General features: G+C 44.1%; 1 protein-coding gene across 4 annotated transcripts in view; it reads left to right on the forward strand.

Moving 5' to 3' along the window:
• The window catches only part of KCNJ5 (potassium inwardly rectifying channel subfamily J member 5), an 82,113-nt gene that overhangs the window by 38,142 nt on the left and 22,758 nt on the right, over positions 1 to 21,213 (forward strand). For 2 of the 4 annotated variants that reach the window (XM_080366627.1, XM_080366629.1), the window contains 2 exons: positions 7,167 to 7,337; positions 15,455 to 16,401. In XM_080366627.1, coding sequence (XP_080222753.1) covers positions 7,321 to 7,337; positions 15,455 to 16,401 — 964 coding nt within the window. In that variant the 5' untranslated portion in view covers positions 7,167 to 7,320. Of the gene's footprint in view, positions 1 to 4,597; positions 7,048 to 7,166; positions 7,342 to 15,454; positions 16,402 to 21,213 lie in introns of those variants that run through there. The other 2 variants (XM_080366628.1, XM_080366630.1) reach the window with 2 other exon arrangements.

Here is a 21,213-nt window from a genome sequence, read left to right on the forward strand (position 1 = left end):
GTTATTTCAGATCTAGCCTGGGTTAGTTCAGATCTAGCCTAGGTTATTTCAGATCTAGCCTACATCAGTTCAGATCTAGCCTGAGTTAGTTCAGATCTAATCTAGGTTAGTTCAGATCTAGTCTAGGTTAGTTCAGGTCTAGCCTGGGTCAGTTCAGATCTAGCCTGGGTCAGTTCAGATCTATCCTGAGTTAGTTCAGATCTAGCCTGGGTCAGTTCAGATCTATCCTGAGTTAGTTCAGATCTAGTCTAGGTTAGTTCAGTTCTAGCCTGGATTAGTTCAGGTCTAGCCTGGGTCAGTTCAGATCTAGCCTGGGTCAGTTCAGATCTAGCCTGGGTCAGTTCAGATCTAGTCTAGGTTAGTTCAGTTCTAGCCTGGATTAGTTCCGGTCTAGCCTGGGTCAGTTCAGATCTAACCTGGGTCAGTTCAGATCTAGCCTGGGTCAGTTCAGATCTAGCCTGGGTTAGTTCAGATCTAGCCTGGGTCAGTTCAGATCTAGCCTGGGTCAGTTCAGATCTAGCCTGGGTCAGTTCAGATCTAGCCTGGGTCAGTTCAGATCTAGCCTGGGTCAGTTCAGATCTAGCCTGGGTCAGTTCAGATCTAGCCTGGGTCAGTTCAGATCTAGTCTAGGTTAGTTCAGTTCTAGCCTGGGTCAGTTCAGGTCTAGCCTGGGTCAGTTCAGATCTAGCCTGGGTCAGTTCAGATCTAGCCTGGGTCAGTTCAGATCTAGCCTGGGTTAGTTCAGTTCTAGCCTGGGTTAGTTCAGATCTAGCCTGGGTCAGTTCAGATCTAGCCTGGGTCAGTTCAGATCTAGCCTGGGTCAGTTCAGATCTAGCCTGGGTTAGTTCAGTTCTAGCCTGGGTTAGTTCAGATCTAGCCTGGGACAGTTCAGGTCTAACCTGGGTCAGTTCAGATCTAGCCTGGGTTAGCCATGACTGAAGCTTTAACCCCCTGGTGACATCAGTCAGATCCTAAGGGACAAGGCTCTGAGCAGCACCACAGCCAACGCTAACTGAAAGAGAAGCCAAGGGTTAATCGCCCGGCTATTACCAGCTAATCCGCCTATCACCCTGGTGCTGGTTAGCCCCCTGAACAGCCCCTCCGGGCTCCCCGAGCTGCCCTGTCCAGTCACCTGAATACACTTGGGGTGTGAAGGCTGTCCCTGCAGTACCCATTTGTGGCTCAATAGAGGCCTTTTGTCCCCGGGGCTGCCAGCCTGCTGCCAGACACACAGGAGATTAAACAGTAATAAAAAGACTTCATTAGAGTCAGTGGGGGTCACTTTTTCTGCAGCCAGAGTAGAGCTGAGAAGAATCCTGAAGTGAACTCAAAGCAGTGACGTGTGAGACCTGCTAGAACAAATCCTGAGTTGCTTTTACTTCCTAAGAGTGGGTTGGAAATAGTACGGAAAGATGCCAATTAAATAAACTGGACGTACTGATGTGCATTGCCTAAAATCTATCTTTGGGAGATTATTTTTGCCCCATAGATTGTGCTTTCCGCTAAGTAACCACAGAATATGCTGGAAGTGACTGTATTGCACCGATCTGCGATGTTCAGCAGATCGTTATTTCACAGAGGGCAACAATCCAGGACTTCAAGTGTGCAGGCTGGGCTTTGGTTGAGCTCCTGCTGGTGCCCAAAGGCAAAATTTAAGTCTCTCATGCAAAGACATTTTCGGAATCCCTTAGAATCAACTAAACACCCTGGTAGATTCCTCATAGTTCAATGAAGGAGTTGCTGGCACTACCTGTTGTCTATCTCCTACCATTGCTGGGGAAACCGCAAGCTAGCGGTGAGATCCTTTTCCAGTGGAGGGGCTGAGTTTGAGAAACACGCTGCACCGTTCTGGTTACGTCCTGCCTGCACCCATACCTCTCCGCCAAGGGAAGGCTGTATGTTTTTAGGAGGGAGGTTAATGCAATAAGATTCCTGCCTGAAAGAGCCGAGGCATTTGCTTTTGTCAGAAATCTTTTTGAATTGTAGCAAGGAAATTATTTTCATAAATTTGCCATCATTGGCAGCGTGCTGTGGCTGCTGCATGTTTGTGGCGGTGGCGTTTCTGACCTCACAGGCGGTGAGGAGCCCCGCGCCCCTTAAACTGGCGAGGCAGTTCATTCACAGAAGAGATGTCATGTGCGTGCAAGATCACACACACCCAAATCGGGCCCCTCGCCAGTGCTTTCCAGCCCTGCAGCCACCGTGGGCCTCAGTGGGAAGTTTAGTCTCTGGGCACCCTTCAGCCCTAGGTTCTGCTGCTGCACCTGCAAAAGAAGAGCTTAATTACCGTTAATTATAACAGTACTTCACTAAGAACTGGACTAACGCATTTTTTGGGCAATCCAGAAGTTAAAAGCAAGCAATGGCTTGGGCTGTGTGTTGGCTGGCACAAATCTAGCCCCACATAGCTGCCAGAAGAGCTGTCTCTTTCCCCAGGTTAGCGTTAGCTCCTCATTATCATATCAAAGGAGATGGCAGGCAGACTCCCCCACACATGCCTTACAGAGGAGTTTGGGTTTATTACGGAAATTTTCCTTCCTCTTGTCTGTTCTTGTTCCTACTTCCCAGGTTTCGTCTTGAGTTTAGAGTTTGAGTAAACCCCAAAACACAAAAGGAAGTCGAGACAGAGTGGGTGACTGTCACATCCAGATTCTCAGAGCTTTACTTGAAAGCTCAGCTCCTCTTCAGTTGAGTGCACCAGGGAAGAGTGGAGGTGGATGAGACAATCTTAGAAGCTCTTTCCAGCACTGACTCTTACAACCCGTGTTTTCTTCTAGTGAGATGGGAGGTTAATGGCTGACAAACGGGAAGAGACATCTCTTGTTCCAAAGATCAAATTGCACAACAAATTAAAATGCTCCCTGAAGGCACTGTTGCTCCCTCTCCTCTCAATACATGTAAAGACAGCCTCCACTGATTTCAGAACAAGCTTCAGATTCTGTCACTGGTGCTCAGATTGAAGGCTGTCCCTTTGGGTAATAAATGTCATGGGCTGGTCTGGGCTTATCTGGGTGGGGGGTGGGGGGTGTCATTTATGTGCAGTGAAGCCTCAGGAAAATGGAGGTTACTTCCCATTTGGGTGATGAAAGCTCTAAACTTGGACTGCCCTGCTGCATTCTTATAGGCACCAGCAAAAATCCAAACTGTTTGTTTTACGAGAGCTTTTTATATACATAATGTCCTCAGAGAGCTATTTAGTTATACCAAAATGAGATTAAAGTTTGTTCTTCCACATATTGTTGTTCTATGTGCAAATCGGAGCTAAGCATTCCACAATTGCCATAATTTCACCCCTGTAAATAGCCCCGTACATCCTTGGGACAGTGAAGCACAGCTGTTAGAGCTTATGAGCACCCCCAGGAAATCCAAGATGTTGCACTGAAGTGAAATTTGTATCTACGCACTCCTGCAATTAGCTCGTTTATCCCATTCTAACGTAAGGGTCTGATTTAGATGCCTTCTGATACTACCTGTCTTTCTGCATCAGTTAGAAAGGAAATAGCGTGGCTGTTTAGACTCGACCAGCACATCCTAAATGGCATTGCTGAAGGTGAATCCCATCCCAAACACTGAGAGAACTCAGAAACACAATCCCTCTACATTTTCTTGCGCACATACTAGCCTGGGAGCATACCCAAACCTCATTTCCATATTGTGTTAAACCTGCCCTTCTGCAGCAAGCTATTACCTGGAGTTCTTGAACATATTTCAAACTTGTGAGGCCACTGACAACTTTTTAACCACCTTAGAAAAGGAACATTGATGTCACTGACTCACCAAAGTGTAGTTTCCAGCTGAAAAACTGTTTTCAGGACTGGCTTGTCTTCAATCAGTACAAATTGGAAGATGTCTAATACGTGAAAGAACACACTAGTTTACAGTGCATGAATAAGGAAGCAAAATGCAAGATGCATGTACTCACGTGGACCCGTGCTAAAGGTACCACCTCTCTGGAGATTCAATAAATGGCTCCTAAGAGGCCTTTAACACTGACCAAGTATGTACCTCTCAAGTGCCCCCTTTTCTGTGCTTTGGGATGTGTCAGGTCCTGTGACAGACACCAACCACAGCACACAAATGCAAGGATGGGGCGTGCTGGGGGGCATCTCCAGATCCATGCTGCGATCCCACTCTCTCTGAGCTGGCGTCTGGACAGAGGTGTGGGCACAGCACTCTGTAATCGTACAAGGTATTGGCAGAGCAGTGGCAAAACGAGAAGAGCATCAAAATTATACACCTACTCGTGAACTGGCAAGTATTGTCAGAGGAGAGGTCTCTTTTTCTCCAGCTGTATAATACATGTGAGATGCTGGGGAAACAGGACTTTCGGCAGCCTTGCCGGTTAGTGGGTGCTGCGAAAATCCAGACTCAGCTTTAAACCCTGACGGTGCCCCACTTTGCTCGGTGTTTGCAGGGGAATCGGTGGCAGGACATGGTGCCAGCAGATGGCAGTGCCTGTTAGCAGAGTTTCACTCCTGTCAGAAGAAAGAGGAGTCTGCTCAAAACGTGAAAATGCTTTTATTGACGTTGCACGAAACGCAGTGCCATTTCTTGCATGGGAGCGATGCAGTGGTGTGGCTCAAGGTGGGCGAACGATCACCACAGGAGTGACTGTACTGTCAGCCCACTCTGCGCGTCTGGGAGACCCCAGTCCACTTAGAGGCTGTCTAACTGGGCTGGTAGTTGAGGTGCACTGGCTAAGTGTGGGTGGGTGGTGGGACTGAAGGGTCTCCTCGCACCGACCGTGTCACGCTAGCTTTGCAGACTGGCAGAAACTCTGTTCCTCTAGGGCTGCTGGCTGGACAGCTTTTCCTAGCACAAAAATTTCCTTCTTATTTTTTTTTATTCAACATTTTTTCAATATTTATTCAATATTAAATAATTTATTATTAAATCTTATTACAAGAGAGTAAATGAAAGAAGTAGCAGAGCTGATGCCTTTATGAAGGTGACACTGTCCTTAGTGCTGGTGGAGCAGGATCTGGGGACCTAACCTGCTCTGAAAACCAATGTTATGGTTTTAGGGTGGACTGACTCTCATCTTGTATTAATTACTGTTGAAGTAAGTTTGAATGCTTATTAAAAATCCAAAACTGTTAATGTACTCCCCAAATAGCACTTTTATAAACTACTTCATGTATCGTAGACATACTCCTAAAAGGTAAAATAAATAGTGCTTGAAAGAGCATTCCTTGCAGTTATGAGCAGACAGAAGATCTAATTTAACATAATTTCATAAGATTTAATCAACAGGTTATTTCCATGCCTTTTACTTGCATGGCAAATAGTTTCACTGCTGATTTGAATTTAGTCCTCCGTGCTGTTTGCAACCTAGATGGGGTAGCACTATTCTAACGCATGTGACACTGGAGCCAGACTGGCTAGTCTGATCTCATTGCCCATACTGTGGTGAAGTGGGAAATACAAACTAACAACAAGTGGAAAAAACAAAATTACATCCGCAAAACTAATTTTTAATGGCCTAAGTCCTTGGCCTGGCACCAGATTCCTACCCCATCTGGTGAGGTCCAACCTCCACATCGAGATTAGAGAACAGGAGCACTGTGAAGCGTTATGTTTATAGAGATGTGCTTTCTTAACCCAGTCCCCTGTGCGACATGACTATTAATGATATTCAAAGCCGTGGTTATGCCCCTTTCTTTAGTGTGTCTGTCTTTGAATTTTTCCAGTCTAGCTTCCATAATAAGGAGTTGCGTATCTTAGATTTAAGATGGTTAGGAATCAGATTTTTCTGATCTATAGGAAGTTCCCTTAGATCGTATTTTTTCCTGTTCCAAAACAAGAATTCAAATAATAAGTTGCGAAATGTCCACACAGTAAAATAAAAAAAAAGTCATTCTAATGCTGATGTATTTCATTAGCAATAGTATAACTTTAAAACAATTTTAAAAAACTGGAAGTCATTCAAAGCAGAACATGGAAGAAATAGCTTTCAAGCAGAACATGGAAAAAATAGCTTTCAGATTCCAGCAATACTGACACACTCCTGTATGGTGCTTAGTTTGGACAAGTTCTCTTTTCCTGACCAGTAAACCTCCTGTGAAAGCAGTACTGGTGGGCTGTAACACTTGTGGTCCTGGAACAGAGGGGGAGGACAGGGTGAGGGGAACAGGGCAGCAATGCCTGAAGGGAACCTGTCCTCACCAGGCAGATCTGCCTCATGTATGTAGCTGGCCTGACATTTGCTTTTCAGAAGAGGAAATATTTTGCTAAGCTAGGGAGACAGTGTGGTATTATCAATGATTTAAAAAAAAAAAAAAAAAAAAAAAAAAAGGAGAAAAAAGAGAAAGACAAAAAATGCCGCACACCACTGAAGAGCTTTGGGAGCATTCCCTGGGACTTGCTGGATCACAGGCAAACAACACAACTCAGCAAACACCATTTCAGCAGCTGGATGCTTGACAGGCAGAGTGCAGGAGGAATCGTGCCCTGCCTCCTCCCCACTTTCCCAAATTCCTTGGTCCAGCCCGGAAGAGAGTTTCTACAGTGCCAATGAACACGTACATGTGCGCCCTGTTAAATGTGCAGCTTCTGCATGCTCCCCGCTCTCCTGCTTTTAGGATCCGCTTTCTGTCCGTGTGATGTTCAGACAAGAACGCAGCCCCCCCCCCCCCGCCTAAAACCACGGGAGCCCCCCGGGGAAGGGGAGCCCAGGCGGCGGGGAGCCGGGCAGCAGGCACGGGAGGAGAAGCGACCCTGCGAGGTGGGGCAAAGCCCTGCGGGGAGGGGGGAGCGCGGTGCCCGCATCTTCCCGAGCACCGAACCCGCCCCTCCGCCCGCCCCAAAGCCCCTCCCGTGCCAGGCAGCGGTTAAACCCCTCCCCCACCCCCCCACCCCCCCTTCCCTCTGCTGCTCATTCAGAACAGCCAATGCTCCCCATCACATGCCGCCCGCTCCGCTCCCTCCCCTCCGCCCCAGCCCCTTAACCAGCCTTACACCGCCAAGAATTCATTCGCATGGCAGAGAGCAGGGGCGAGGGGAGGCAGGCGTCTGCCAGGCACAAAAGTAGCACTGCAGCAGTGGAGGGTGAGGGTTTGGAGCGCCCCGTGTGAGCTCTGACAGAGCGGGGGAGATCAGGGATACCGTAGGGACAGGGGCGTGTGCATTTACATCTTCAGTGCCACATAAATGTTTTCTAACAACAGGCAAAGGGAAGAAGGAAGGAGACAGCCCAGGGATCAGAAGACGACCCCAGCTCTCTGGTGATGGCATGGATCAGACACTTTTCCAGCAGCCGTGTTACCTACCTCTCAGTCCTGTCACCGTCCAGTATCCCCGAAGTGCCAAGGCACAAGACTGATGCAGAGCCACTGTTAGTAAGTAAGTTACCTGATTTGTTTGTTTTTCTAGTTCACTTCTTTTCTTCTCTGGTTGCGAAGGATCAGGAGCCCCAAAGGCAGGAGGACCAGCAGCTGAGGTATTAGGTCAGCTGAACACCGGGTTTCTATGCCCAGACCTGCCAGGGTGTGAGCTGGAGATGTGCTGTTGTCTAACTTGCCAGCTGCTAGGGAGCTCCTGGGGAAGCTGGGGGTTAGATGTTGATCCTGGGCAAAAGCTCTGTCAGACCTACTAAAGGTGTCACACAGCAAAAGACATTAGAAATTATTAACTGCTCAGATACCAGATAAGTGGAGATCACTGGAATACAATGGGCAGGGGGAGTCTGATCAGTGAGCAGCCCTGAAATGCGTGGAGTGACTCTGTAATCTTCACCTAGAGTCAAAGATTAAATTATTTTATAATTAGGATACCTACTAGTCAGCTCAGGGTTTAAGGAGCCCTTGCAGTGTAGTTTCCAGATGATGAAGTAGCATGTTCAGCCCTTGGAGGGGACAGGCAATTTAATGCATTGGAAGTCCTGAGGGGTGTTTATGGCTCTGAGAAGGAAGAGCATGACTAATTTTTTTTGCCAATGTCTTCCTGCATCAGTCAGAAAGGCGCCCGGAGTCCTCCTGTTTATATTAGCACATGCTGGCAGGGAGGAACATGCTAACTTTTATACAGCATGGTTCTCATTTCGTTTTGACCTGAGAGTTTTAGGAACCGACCAAGAATTGGCAGAAACTGTCCCTGTCCCAGAAGGCTTACCATCTGACTTTTGGGGATTCTCTAATCAAGCAGGTCATTCCTCCTGTACCCTTTTACTTTCAGGTAAACAACTACCTTCAATTTATAGTAGAGTAGCTTGGAGGGAAACAAAACTGGCTTATCTCACTTGCCCTCTCACCAATCCAAGCAACCAGTATCTTCCATAGTATGTGGGAACTGAACGGTGTCGGGCAATGTTTATTTTGGGGGAGCTATTTAACTTCTGGGGTTCCGTTCTTTCCCCCACTGTTCCTACTCAGATGGAGATAAAGGATCAGGATCATTTCTGTTTCCCATGAGAGAAAATTTTCCATCTCTGGAAGGTTCCAGCCCAATTACTTACAGACTTTGAACAAGACAAACAGAGTTTTGGAGTTATGTTCTGAGACAGATCTCCAGACTCTTTTCTGTAAGTCACCAGCTTCCTATTCAGTTTGAGTCAGGAGAGCCACTTAGACATTTGGGGTGAGCATCGGCACTTCACCAGCGGTTTGGTGTTAGGTAGGTCAGTTTGTCTCTCTGTGACTGATCTTCTCTTGTCTGCACAGTGGGTTCATGTCTTGGGGCGGAAAGAGCCTGCATTTGGTCAGTTCAGCTTTGGACTGTTTGGATGCAAGCTACTGGAGAAGTGTGAAGTGGTATTAACATCCTTCAATTTCATTTTATTTTTTTAAGTCAGATGCAGATTATGTAGTGATTCTCAGTTGTTGTAATGGTGAAATATCTAAACGATGGAGAACAGGAATGCTAGCCCTCTTGGGGCAGGATTTTCTTTTAGAATTGAGGTTCTGCTTTCCCCAATATCGTGTGTGCTGTGTGTGAAACAGCCAGTAGCAGGAGAAACAAGAGTGTCTTTTCAGGACAAAAGTGTCTCCTTTTCTTTGTTCAGTTGTGTTGGTTGAAAGATAATGGTCAAATTTTCAATGACGCCATAAGGTCCCCCTAAAAATAGAGTCTTGGGTAGAAGGACAGAGAGGCTGCAGAGTGCCTCAGGCAGAGTCGTTTCCTTGGAGGTGGAAGGATCAAACTGGTTTATTTTCAGGCTTTGTTTTTTAGTAAAGAAAATATCATTTGACTGTTCAAAATGAAGAAAAAAACCTACGAGCATAGTATTGGGATTGCATCCTTTGCACATGGACTTTTGATGTGCAACTTCTTTAATTCAATGAAGTATAAGGTAATTGACTGTAAGTTATATGGATTATAGCCTCCCACCCACCCCATGTATTTGAACTATGGTCTATCAAGTAGTAGGTGCCCCTTATGTTGTGAAAACTCCATGTTCTCTCCATGTTCTCCAGTTCTTGTTTTATAACCAATTGTTATAGCCTGTACACTGGGTTCGTTATCATAAGGTGTTCTCTGGTTTCCACCTTTTTTCTGGAAAAAGCCCAAACCCAAACCAAAAAACAAACCCCAAACCAAAAAAAACCCAAACCCCCAAACCAACAAAACCCCAACAACCCACCCCAGTCTTTATTCTCATTGCAGTTTAGTTTCTTCACTGTTCTGCGTTGGTCTGAAGTCAATATATTTAATGCAACTGCCAACTTGTGTTTTATACTGGATGTTTTTATACTTTAATCCATAGCTGAGGGGAAAAAAATCTATTTGAAACCTGCAGGTACTTGAGGAACCAAAACATTATTTCTTGGCATTAAAAATAATCTTGCTAGGTTATTCATGCTGATAGATCAGGCTATGTAGGTATTCTCAAAGTAATCTTTAGACGCACCTGAAGCATATGGAGACTGTATTCATTGCTGCTGGATTGGTGGAAGGCAAGAAGAGTGGTGCAGTGATTACAGGCACTCATTTAGGATTTTGGAAGCTAGGTTTAATTCCCTGCCCTGCCACAGACCCCCAGTGTAAGTGTGGAAGAAGCAAGTACCTTTGTGACTCACTTCCCCGTCTTAAGAGATGGGAAACAGAGCACTACCTTGTTACACAGATCTTGATAAATAAACAAATAAAATCCTTTAAGCACGTAATACCTGTGTTGAACACTGTGAAACATTTGGATAATCTAGGAGTGGGGTGGCCACATTGCCACCTTACAACTGACGATGAAAGGGCTCAGGGATACACTCAGGGATATACTCAGGTGATTATCCAGCGTTGCTGGGGAGAAGGATAGATTGGGAGGTAATTAGCAGATAAAAGTAAAGTGCAAATGTCCCTAAGCTCTTTCTGTCTTTCTGTCATATTACCTTCCTACCCGGAGGTATTTTCTTTTGAAAGACCGAACACCCTTTGTTTCGGTATTTCTGAGCCTAATGAACTCCAAGCAGACAGGCGCCGTCATCACCCTGGCTCTGTAACAAGCACAAAGTCATCCTGCTTCTTTAGCAGCAGCCTAGTTAATCATCAGTCACCTATTTTTGTGTACTCGTGGATGGGTGTCTCCTCTAGTGCCAGAGGAACTCTGTTGTAAAATCATGCCTGTCAGCCTGTTAGAAAAGCAGTGCTGTGACTTAATGAAAACTCAAAGAGGAAATGAGCAGCATCTTCCTACTTCGGTGCTGAGGGAGATTACACTTTGAGAAGCAATTATTTGGGTGAGGGAGCTTTTGAACCATGTTTCTTAGCGAAGTGCCACGGGTCTCCCTTCTTGTGCAGTTTTCTTAAATGTTTAGCCCTGGTTTTGAATAGCATAACATCATTCCCTCCACCTGTGGATCTCCAAGCATTTTCCAAAGCAGCAGCCACCACAACCTCTATTTATAACTCAGAAAACTGAAAGATGACACGATTTGCACAAAATCTACCCGCCTTTCCTTTTCTCACATGCATATGTATGCCTCGAAAGGTAATCTTGTGTTGGCATTGTTGGCTGTTCAGTCTCAGTCATGCACAGGCAGTAAATATCCTTTGATAGCGGGAAAGGTGCCTTTCTCAGGGAAATCAAAGCCCCACATGTCAGTCAGCACCTCCCTAATAGCCATTTATCTTCAGATTGTCAAAGGCCACCTTTTCCTAATATTTCTTCTTCCTCCACCTTTCCACTAGCACTCAGTGTTCAGCAGTCAATGCTTTTATTCTCTTTGGGTGCCACTGCATTAATTTGTTCTATTCCTCTACCAACTTTCCCGTGTTGCTAGTGTCTGTTAATTAAGAACTTCATTCCTTGCAGCAGTATAACCCAAAGAAGAATATATCCCCAGAGGAATCTTGGGACAGTAACCTTGGGTCTATTTTACATGGTGTGGGCCAACAGGCAGCAAAAGGACCTGGTCAAGTTTTTCAGTAATGATCTGGTTTCTATTTACTGCTGTATTCATTGCTTGTGGAGTAGTATAGGACTCTGGGAAAAGAGAAGACAGAAGTGGAATCCTGATTTGGGAAGGTGTGTGGTTTCCTAAAGAACAGTTGCTCATTTATTCTCATAATGCAAGAAAACATGGGCATTAGGTTTAAAACAAACATAAAGAAGTATTTTTTTACACAAACCTGGTGACAAATTCATGTCTTCAGTCTCCTCCTGCCTGCCAGTTTAAACCTCTCCAGAAGTAAGAGTGCCCACTGGAACTTGCATTTACTTAAGCGAGATCAGTGATTATTTAAATTGAAAAAGTCGTCATAGTCAGCAGGAGAAAAAAGTTTCTTGCAGACTTTTCTTGTTTTACATTCTGCGATGTCTTCAGCAAATTTCTGTCTTGAAGATGTGGAGCTATCAGGAGGTACGTCAGCTCTGTCAGGCAGGGCTTGTAGACAGCTCTGCAAAACAGTGCCTCCTGAAGGTCCTTAGCTAACCCCAGCTTGACTCTTCTTCAGCAAATCTAAGAGCCCTAAATGTCACCGCCTGCCCCGAGTCTGTCATCTGGGCAAAAGCTGAGCAACAGCAAGTCTGATAAAAAGCCTCTTTGCAAGGCTGATAATACACTGACTCACATCTCCTTTTGCAGTAGCCTGTCCAAAAGGAAAGCAGCTTTGTACAAAAGTGACATTTTTATTACCCTGGCCTCATTTAACCAAAGATGGTAAATGCCAAAGAAACAGGGAGGTGTGTGTGACTATAGGAGGCAATTTCATCTCACAAATCTCTTTGCTGGAGGGAGCAGTGATTTACAAACTGAAGTCTAAATCTCTGTGAGATGCTTGTACATAATTACCGTTATCTGGAAAAGACGTGTATGCTTGAGAGCAGTGGCAATATATTGTACGATGAAGTAGTTAACCAAATCCTTACATAGATGGAGTGCTGCTTTGATAGTTTCTTGTCATTTGTGCAAAAGTTTCCCAGGGCAATTAAAATAATAAGGAATTGATAGCAAATTTCCTAGAAGATTCTTATGCCTAGGATCTCACAGGCCATTCATATCCATATCACAAATTTTACAGCTGGGGAATTAAGGCAGAGGGAAAGGCAGGGTTTTGCTCAGAATTAGAGAAAAAATACTGAAATAATTTGGAACAGAAAGTTGGCTAGTCTTCAGACATCCAAACCTGTGCTCAAACTGCTAACCAATATTACTCCTTTTAAAGATTCTAATGCAAAGATTCATCTGCTTAACTATTTTCAATAACCATGTACTGCAGTTATGCTTATACTGTGATGGGAGAGTTTATTAGGAGAAATGGTAATGCCACTGAAGCTGTCAGTGAAGTTCATCTACAGCAGGAATTTTTCTGCTTTAAGGTGTTCCTGAAGGTTTCCAGAAAGATTTCACTTGACCTATTGTTAAAGATCAGTAGCATTAGGAAGGCGATGTTGCCGGTCCCTCAAGTGTTTTAGTTAAAGCAGGTTTCCCTGCACCTTCATTAATGGGCAGTCCCTCTAGCCTGCTTCACCACAGTGATATTTCTAGGGATTTAGGCTTTTTGATTGCTTTTATTCTGTTCTGTTCTTTTTAATATATTTCAAGATCCTTTTGGTCTCTTTGGTATGAATCTAAAATAAGAAAACTTACACTGCAATGTCTTGAAATTGATTGTTCTTTCTTACATAGTGCCAGTGTAAGTGAAACAGCTTCAAATATAACTTTTTAAACAAAATTATCTTTAATTCTTTTTAAACTGAAAACATGCAACACGTGCCTCTTTTTACATTTCTATACATAGATTGATGAAAATCTTATTAGTCCAAGTGAAGTAATTTTAGATTAATCAAACAATGCAAACAAAGCTCAAAAGTAATATTCCTAAGAAGAAAGCAAAGAGGTTCTTCTCTGTATGTAATTCTTTTTAAGTCCATGGATGGGATGCCTCTTTCCCTGTTAAGGAGGGAGGAAAAAAAGGGTGTGATTGTTCTGACTTGCACTCGGCATAACATATGCTTTCACATGTTGTGAAGTGAGAGTCAATACACTTTGCACACACGCAAATAGACACACGCCATAAGGCAGGAGAGAGCCAGACCGATGGTCCAGGAGATTAGAATTTGCAACAGGTAGTAGAAAATGGCTGAAGATGTGTCTAAATATACCATGAGCCAGCTCTCAGCAGTCCTCCCTTCAGGAGTGAAAGAAATCGAGGTAGGGATTAATATTCTGCCAAAACCTTTGATGTTGCTGTTTGAGGAAGGGAACAGCATGGTGCTGGCATTATCTATCCCACGTCCAGGATCATATGCAGCGAGGGCAGCGAACCTGACTCCTCCTAACTCACCGTCCCAGCATCATTAATCCCTATTATTTACCCCTTCCTGTGGCTGCACTGGCCCAAACCCTGCAAACCAGGCAAATGTGCCAGCACGAAGAAGCTTTGGGACTGTGCTGTGGACAGATGGCTGGGCTCCCTGGTGAACAGAGCCAGCGGGTACGGTTCCAGCAACAGGCTCTGGCTGCTTCGTTGGAGTAATGATTGATGGTGACTTATACAAGGGCTAAGAGTAATTCTTTGCTGTTAACCAGACTTGGCTACAGCAGAATGGAAGTGGAAATTTGTTGCTTCATTTATTCATCCTGCCTCTGCTTCCTTCCCGCCCACCCTTTGTGCTTTTTAATACTGAAAAGATGAAGCTACTTTGCTCAATCTTAAAATTGTCTTTCCCAGGATACTCTTAATTGTATCTCTACACCTTTTCTCATTCACAGACGCATAAGAAGATTAAAGATAGAGGGAGCAGTAATAGATTTAGTTAGGTTTTAATAGGATTTGCAGAGGACAATGCAGAGAATGAACGCCATAGAAAATATTGCTACTCTATCTTTGATATCCCTAAGGCTTCTTGGGTAGCCTTTCACAGGGATTTTGTCTGTGCCTCTTTTTTCAATAGAGCATGTACGTGTGTGTTTTTTTAAAGGAGTATCTAATCATCTTGGTAAACAGGATGTTGTATTATAACCTGCAAAAATCATTGCAGACATCATTTTGTATTATTTATTTGTATCTCGTTAAGCGTAGTTTTGTGCATTGACAGTGGGCTTACTAATAGCTGTCTGTTAAGTTTCTGAAAGTCTCTGGTGTTTTTGTCTGATGTCAGATGAAGTAAAGGGGCCGGTTCTGATATATCTGATTAACAGTAGGCCTGGATTCATCACACCTTCAGACACATAATTCAAGATGCTGAATTAAATGCCTATTTCACATTTGGAGCCCAGGCTCCCAGAATAATTTGTGGAGGGAGCGGGTACTTCCAGAAGGTGATTCAGCACTCCTGAAATCTGAATTATCCCTGGAGGTGTCTTTCTCTGCTGACTGTCAGGGAAACCTTAATGCATAATTTAGATTTATGTGACATTTAGGTAGACAGTGGTGCTCAGCGTTTTCTATTAATTTCTAAGGTTTCTCTTGGTATACACCCAAAACCTGAGGCATCAAAAAACTCCAGTCCCTCTTGAAAACACATGTTGATGTATCTTTACTGGGCTTCTGGTTGTGTTCTCAACCAAATTTGGGACCTAAAAAAATCTGAGGACCAAAAGAAAAAAAAAAAGAAAAAAAAAAAAAAGACCAACCGAAAAACTGTTACAAGGTTTACCTATTTCAGGATTTCCAGACGGTGCCATAATTTCTGAGGTTCCAGCAGTACGTTAAGCAAAATGACTGGCAGCTGGTTCATGTCTGAAGCAACTGTGTATCATGAATCTGTATTTAACATCCAGTTCAATGCAGCATCGTATTTAGGAAGTGGCTGTTGTGGGAGAAGTGCTGAAGCCTTTCAAACTGTTTCCCAAAGCAATGCTAGGAGGGAAGACGTAGCCCTAGCAAAAAGCTTTCCTGATGTAGAATCAGCCTGTATCCAGCCCTGTACCAGCACAGGGCAGAGTCTGTCAGCGCAGCATTAATATCTGCAGTGTTTGTTCTCCTGGTCTGCCGTAACGGTTCAGGCAGTAAAGTGAGACGGCTTTTGTCTCGGCAATTTTCATCCTATCTTGAACTTTATTTCTTTGTTCTCCTGCAGCCCAGCCATGGCCGGAGATTCTAGGATCTTCATGAACCAGGACATGGACATCGGAGTTACATCTAGAGAGCCTAAGAAGATTCCCAAGCAGGCTCGAGATGATGTCCCCATCGCCACTGACCGAACCCGCCTCATATCAGCAGAAGGTAAGAAGCCACGACAGCGTTACATGGAAAAAAGCGGCAAGTGCAATGTGCACCATGGAAATGTCCAAGAAACCTATCGATACCTTAGTGACCTCTTCACTACGCTGGTGGACCTTAAGTGGCGTTTTAATCTTCTTGTCTTCACTATGGTCTACACGATCACTTGGTTGTTTTTTGGATTCATCTGGTGGCTCATTGCCTATATCCGGGGAGACCTGGACCACCTTGAAGATGAGAACTGGATCCCCTGTGTTGAAAATCTCAGTGGATTTGTTTCTGCATTTCTGTTTTCTATCGAGACTGAGACAACCATCGGGTATGGCTATAGGGTCATAACGGAGAAGTGCCCCGAGGGCATCGTACTGCTCCTGATCCAGGCTATTCTGGGCTCCATTGTCAATGCGTTCATGGTGGGATGCATGTTTGTCAAGATCAGCCAACCAAAGAAGAGGGCTGAAACCCTCATGTTTTCTAACAACGCGGTGATTTCCATGAGGGATGAGAAGCTCTGTCTCATGTTCCGGGTTGGAGACCTCCGCAATTCCCACATTGTCGAGGCTTCCATTAGAGCCAAACTGATTAAGTCCAAACAGACCAAAGAAGGAGAGTTTATTCCCTTGAACCAAACAGACATCAACGTGGGATTTGACACTGGAGATGACAGATTGTTCCTGGTGTCACCCCTTATCATCTCACATGAAATCAACGAGAAAAGCCCCTTCTGGGAGATGTCCCGCACCCAACTGGAGAAGGAGGAGTTTGAAATTGTGGTCATCCTGGAAGGAATGGTGGAAGCAACAGGTAAGGACTTGTTTGAAGTCGGTCACAATTTTGAGGGGGGGAAGGGGAAAAATGGAGTGCGGTTTGGCATTAAGATTTTACTGCCAATGTCACCTGCATTGAGAACATGTTGGGACATGTCGTGGTCTGAGATAACTAGCAATTAATAGATGGGTCCTTTAACTCACGTTGAAGTCCGGGATTCAGGTGAAGGGGTTAGTCAAGGAGCTGTCCATAATCACTTAGAACTGATCCATGGGAGTAAAGGAATGGACTAAAGGAATTCATGAGATCTCCTGTGGTCCTGTTCCTTGTGATCAAAATTCATGACACAAATCTTTCTCCATTTCTCCTCTGTATTAAAAATTGGCTGTAACTGTGCTATTTTAGGTATTGCTGTAGTGTTGCTTTTTGATGGAGGCTGTAAAGGAAGTGCCCAAGTATTACTATATCCAATAAAACAGCATGTGCTGAAACTACAGCATGTGCTGAAACTGAATGACTTGCACGTGATGTAGGACATATATTTTCAAAAGGAGCTTAAAGAGGAAAAATACAGAAACCACTTTTGTGACTCTTGCAACCCCGCAGCTGTTTAACAGCTTAAAACAATGCTGTGTAATGGGTAGATCAGGAGGTACAGTCAGCTGATTCCCAGTTTCCTCCTATGGGTGTATTTGTGGCAGGCGATGAAAGAAGTCTGCATGCATATATAACAAATCTGGAAAAGCGGTGTGCCTCAGCTTTCCCAAGTGTAGCAGAGGGAAGCGGCAGCGTGCCCCTTAAGCCGAGCAAGTGGATGGCCACGGAGGCCTCCAGGCTCCTCTCCACAGGTGGGATGCAGTGTTATCTCCCAGCGGTCTGGCTGGGGAGGAGGGTGCGTTCACTCTGGAGTCTCACCTAAAAGACCGTGGGGCTGTTTTACCACTTGCAGCTAATTCATTTACTCTCGGCTTTGAGGAGGAGCTGTCAGGCTCGCTCTGCTCTGCTTCTGAAACACACTTGCTGTGCTAGCACCCCGAGATGCTGATGCTCCCTTCAGCCAGGCTCTCTGGGTCTGGGGGTGGCAGCATGCCTTGGCCCTATCAGGGCCTTTAAGGATGGATGTGGAAACACAGAGTCAGAGGTGCAAAGAAGCGTTAATAAGTAAGTTTGCCCTTTGGTGTTTTAGGATTTTAGTTAGATGAGATGGCACCGTTGAACCCAAGTTTTTTTCTGTTGGTGGCGGTTGGATTTTTTTTCCACCTTGTAGGAGGCATGGGTAATCTCCCAAACACTAACAAGGGGTTTCGGTTTAAAATGAGTACTCAGCGGTATCAGCACCCTGTCTCACAGACTCTGGACCTTTCTTACTATTAGTACTGTCTCCTTCTTGAGAAGCGTCCTTGTTAGTGTCCTAATAACCAGATGTAAGGGGAAAGTCTCTCCAGTTCTTGCAGCCCAGACCTTTGCTCTTCAAGACAGCTCTGCAGAAAGCTAATGCAGTTTCCTGGTATCTCCCTTCAGTCGCGAGGTGAATAGCAACAAGTGACTTTTCTGGAGCTAATGGGAGGTTATGTACAGATTGCACTGCACCTAGGCTGGAGTACTGGGCTGTAGAATTCGTTTGGCATTACTAGGCAAATACTCTTTCCCAGCAGAGTATTATAAAGATGTGGCAAAAGAAGGGGTGGGTGGAAAAGACTATCAAAGGCAAAGATTTGTAATGGAAGCTTATTTTATAGCCTAAATATTTACTAGACACTAGAACCTCCTAATCTGAGCATGGAATGCGGTTCCTTGTTTGTCCAAAGCCTCTTTCCTCATCACACAGTGACACTGTCAAATCCTGTTTGAGCAGCTCTGCGCTGCCTTCCCCTTCTGAAAGCTCAGCCTCTGCTAGATATGTACGAGAGGAAGTCATTATCAATAACAACCTCAAAATTAAAAGCATGGCATAGGAATAATATTGCTTTACAAATGGGCTCCTCTCCCGGAGGGATTGTACAGGCCAGTGTGTAATGATATTAAAGAGCATACATCTGTGGAAATTAATTATTCTGGTCTCCGAAGACAGGCTGTGAAATTCCAAAACTGGAGCTAGAAGAGCCAGTTTGCATTGAACTTAGAGCAGAGGAGACCTGAGATGATGCCGCTATCTGATTCAGAGCCTGAGATGTTTTTCTGAATGACATATGGTAACTGGGAGGGTGCGATATTTTGCCACAATGAGAGTGGCTTCCAGAAACACAGTGTTTGTGCCTTCCTGCTGTGTCCTCACACTTCATAATATTGATAAAGCAGTTTAGGGCATATTAATCCCTACCTCCATAGCTTAAAATCTGCTCCAAGCAAATTCTTTAGGTTCTTTACTTCCTATCACATTGACCAAGCCCCATCTGCTTTCGGGAATGGTGTCATTTACTTGCAGTGTGAATTCTATGAAATCATGATGCTGTTAAAGCTTGGTCAGGTTCAGAGCAGTACAGAAATGCAACAGACCATTTGTTCCCTTAGTAACCCCTATGAAAAATTAGGAACCACCATTACAGTGTTCAGGGGTACAACTGGTCAGAATATATAGCTCTGTTCGTGGTGCACAAGAGGCAAGCAAGTCCTGCACGCTGTCTCAGAGGTGGCTCAGCTTTGCAGTTGCTGTCGGGAGTAAAACTTCATGGAAACTTATTCCGTCTTTACAGACAGCAGCAAATCACACCATGAATGCATCCTGCACTGGTAGGGAAAAGACAGCTGTATTTTTTGTAAGGTATTTTGAAAGCAGGTCAAAATGCTGATTGTCAATGTACAAATGACTGAAGAAATTTAAACATAATGCCTTGACTAAAAACGTGAATATTTTTCACTGCAAATTTGGCACAGCAATTTTATAACTATTTCCAATAGCTTTAGCCAACCCACATATATTACAAATGCAATATATTGTCTTCTCTCAAATAAGTAACTCTTTTACAGACATTGAAGTTTAATTCTGATCCAGTGGAAGGCAAAGATGGTACATAGTTTCAAATGAAAAGTGTAGAATAAATTCTGAAGAGTTAAAACACTTCAAGTCATTGTTTTTTTTACAAAATGAAACATTGTGGTTTCAAACAATGTTTTTGTTTTCAAGTTGACTTGAATTTCCTAGACATTTCAAGTTGGGTTTTTGTTTGGGTTTTTTGTTTTTGTTTTTTTTTTTTACAAAGTGAATCATTGTGTTTTAAACCCATGTTTTTGTTTTCAAGTTGACTTGAATTTTTAAAAGGATAAATAACAACACACTGAAGAATAGCAACACAGAAGAAACATACCAGCCAGCCTAAAATGCAATATTTTTATTTTGCTGAAAAAGAAAACAAACATTGTATTATCCTAGTGAGAGCTCTCCAGGGACCCACAGCTGTTCTACTAACCAACCCGCAATGGCAGCTGCGGCACAGCGCCCACTGACATGGGTTTTTCCAATCGATATTTTAGTGTGGTTGAGGCACTGTGACTCCACCAGAGGTTAAAAAATGCCAGAGGGAGACGGAAGTTTCTGGGCAGATCTGTTGTGATCATTGCTGAGTGGAATGACCACTGTAGAGACAAAATCAATATAGATGACAAGTGTTTTGGCTTGCAGTGCTGCTTCGTGGGCATCTTGAAAGCAGCAGCATCACTCACAGTGCCTGCTTAATGAATTGGTCACAGAGATTACTTGAGGGAATTAATTCTCCTTTGCCTTATCTGAAAGGGACACTTGTCAAGATCAGCTGGCCCAAATATGACCTGCAATAAAAGGGAAGAAAGTGAAGGTGGAAAATCTGCTTGCAACGTGAATACATTTTTGCTTTCACTGCCTTTCTGTTTCCCGCAGTGGCAAACTGAGATCCATCCTTTTGACAGACTAGGTCTAGGCTGTTGTTGGCCAGACCTCTTGCCCTTACCCCCCGGATCCTGAATTGAACATGTTGTATCAAGCAAGGGTGCTGGCACACAGAAGAGCAGGGGAGATTCAGACCCCCCTTCCATGTGCATGCAGAGTCAGCTGGGTTATGATGAGGAATTTGGCTGATTCAGTTAGAGAACATTGGAGAGTCCAATATTTTTTTGATTTTTTTTTTTTTCTGTAAGCCATCACTCCCAGTGATGATGCAGCCGGCATATCCTATGAGACTTTCTGGCAGATAGTTTGAAGAGGCTCTCTTCTCTTCCGATTTTACTCTTCCACTGGTTTCTACTGACAATTAAGCAAAAACTGATTTATCAGTAGCTGTCATGCAAACCTCGTTCTGTATCTACAGTGTCCAGCATTGCTGTTGTCTGGGCAGGGAGACAGCAGTGCTTGTTACTTCAGTCTTGCTCCTCACCGGTTTTCATTACCTCTTTTCCCTGCCACCGTTAAATAAGCCACAAGAGACAGTCCAGATGCCTGATTAGCCTAGTCACTAAATGAAGTTTTAATAAACTCTTAGGAAAGGATAGGCCTATATATTTCTAGCTTAGAGTCTGTGTGATAAAAAGTAGTTTAATGATTAGGAGTAATTCACCTCATCCTGTCCCTGTGAAAGTGTAGGCAAACAGCAGCTTTTTTGCACCTCAGTTTATCCATTTTTACAGAGGGCATAGTAAAATTTCCTGGCTGTAAATACAGGACGAAAAGAAGTAGTCACAACATCAGATATCCTGAAATTAATCATGATTTTCATGGGAGAACAAAGGAAGGGTGAAATTACTGAATGGAGTTTTCATGCATTCATCATCTGGTTTGGGTTGTCTTGTTGTTTTGTTTTGCATTTTGCATATAAATAAGTTTTCTTTTCTGCAAGAAGGACCTTGCAGAACTGTTAACAGAAAATGCTTATATAATTA

Source organism: Falco punctatus, assembly GCF_963210335.1.
Source record: "Falco punctatus genome assembly, chromosome: 16".
Taxonomy (NCBI): Eukaryota; Metazoa; Chordata; class Aves; order Falconiformes; family Falconidae; genus Falco; species Falco punctatus.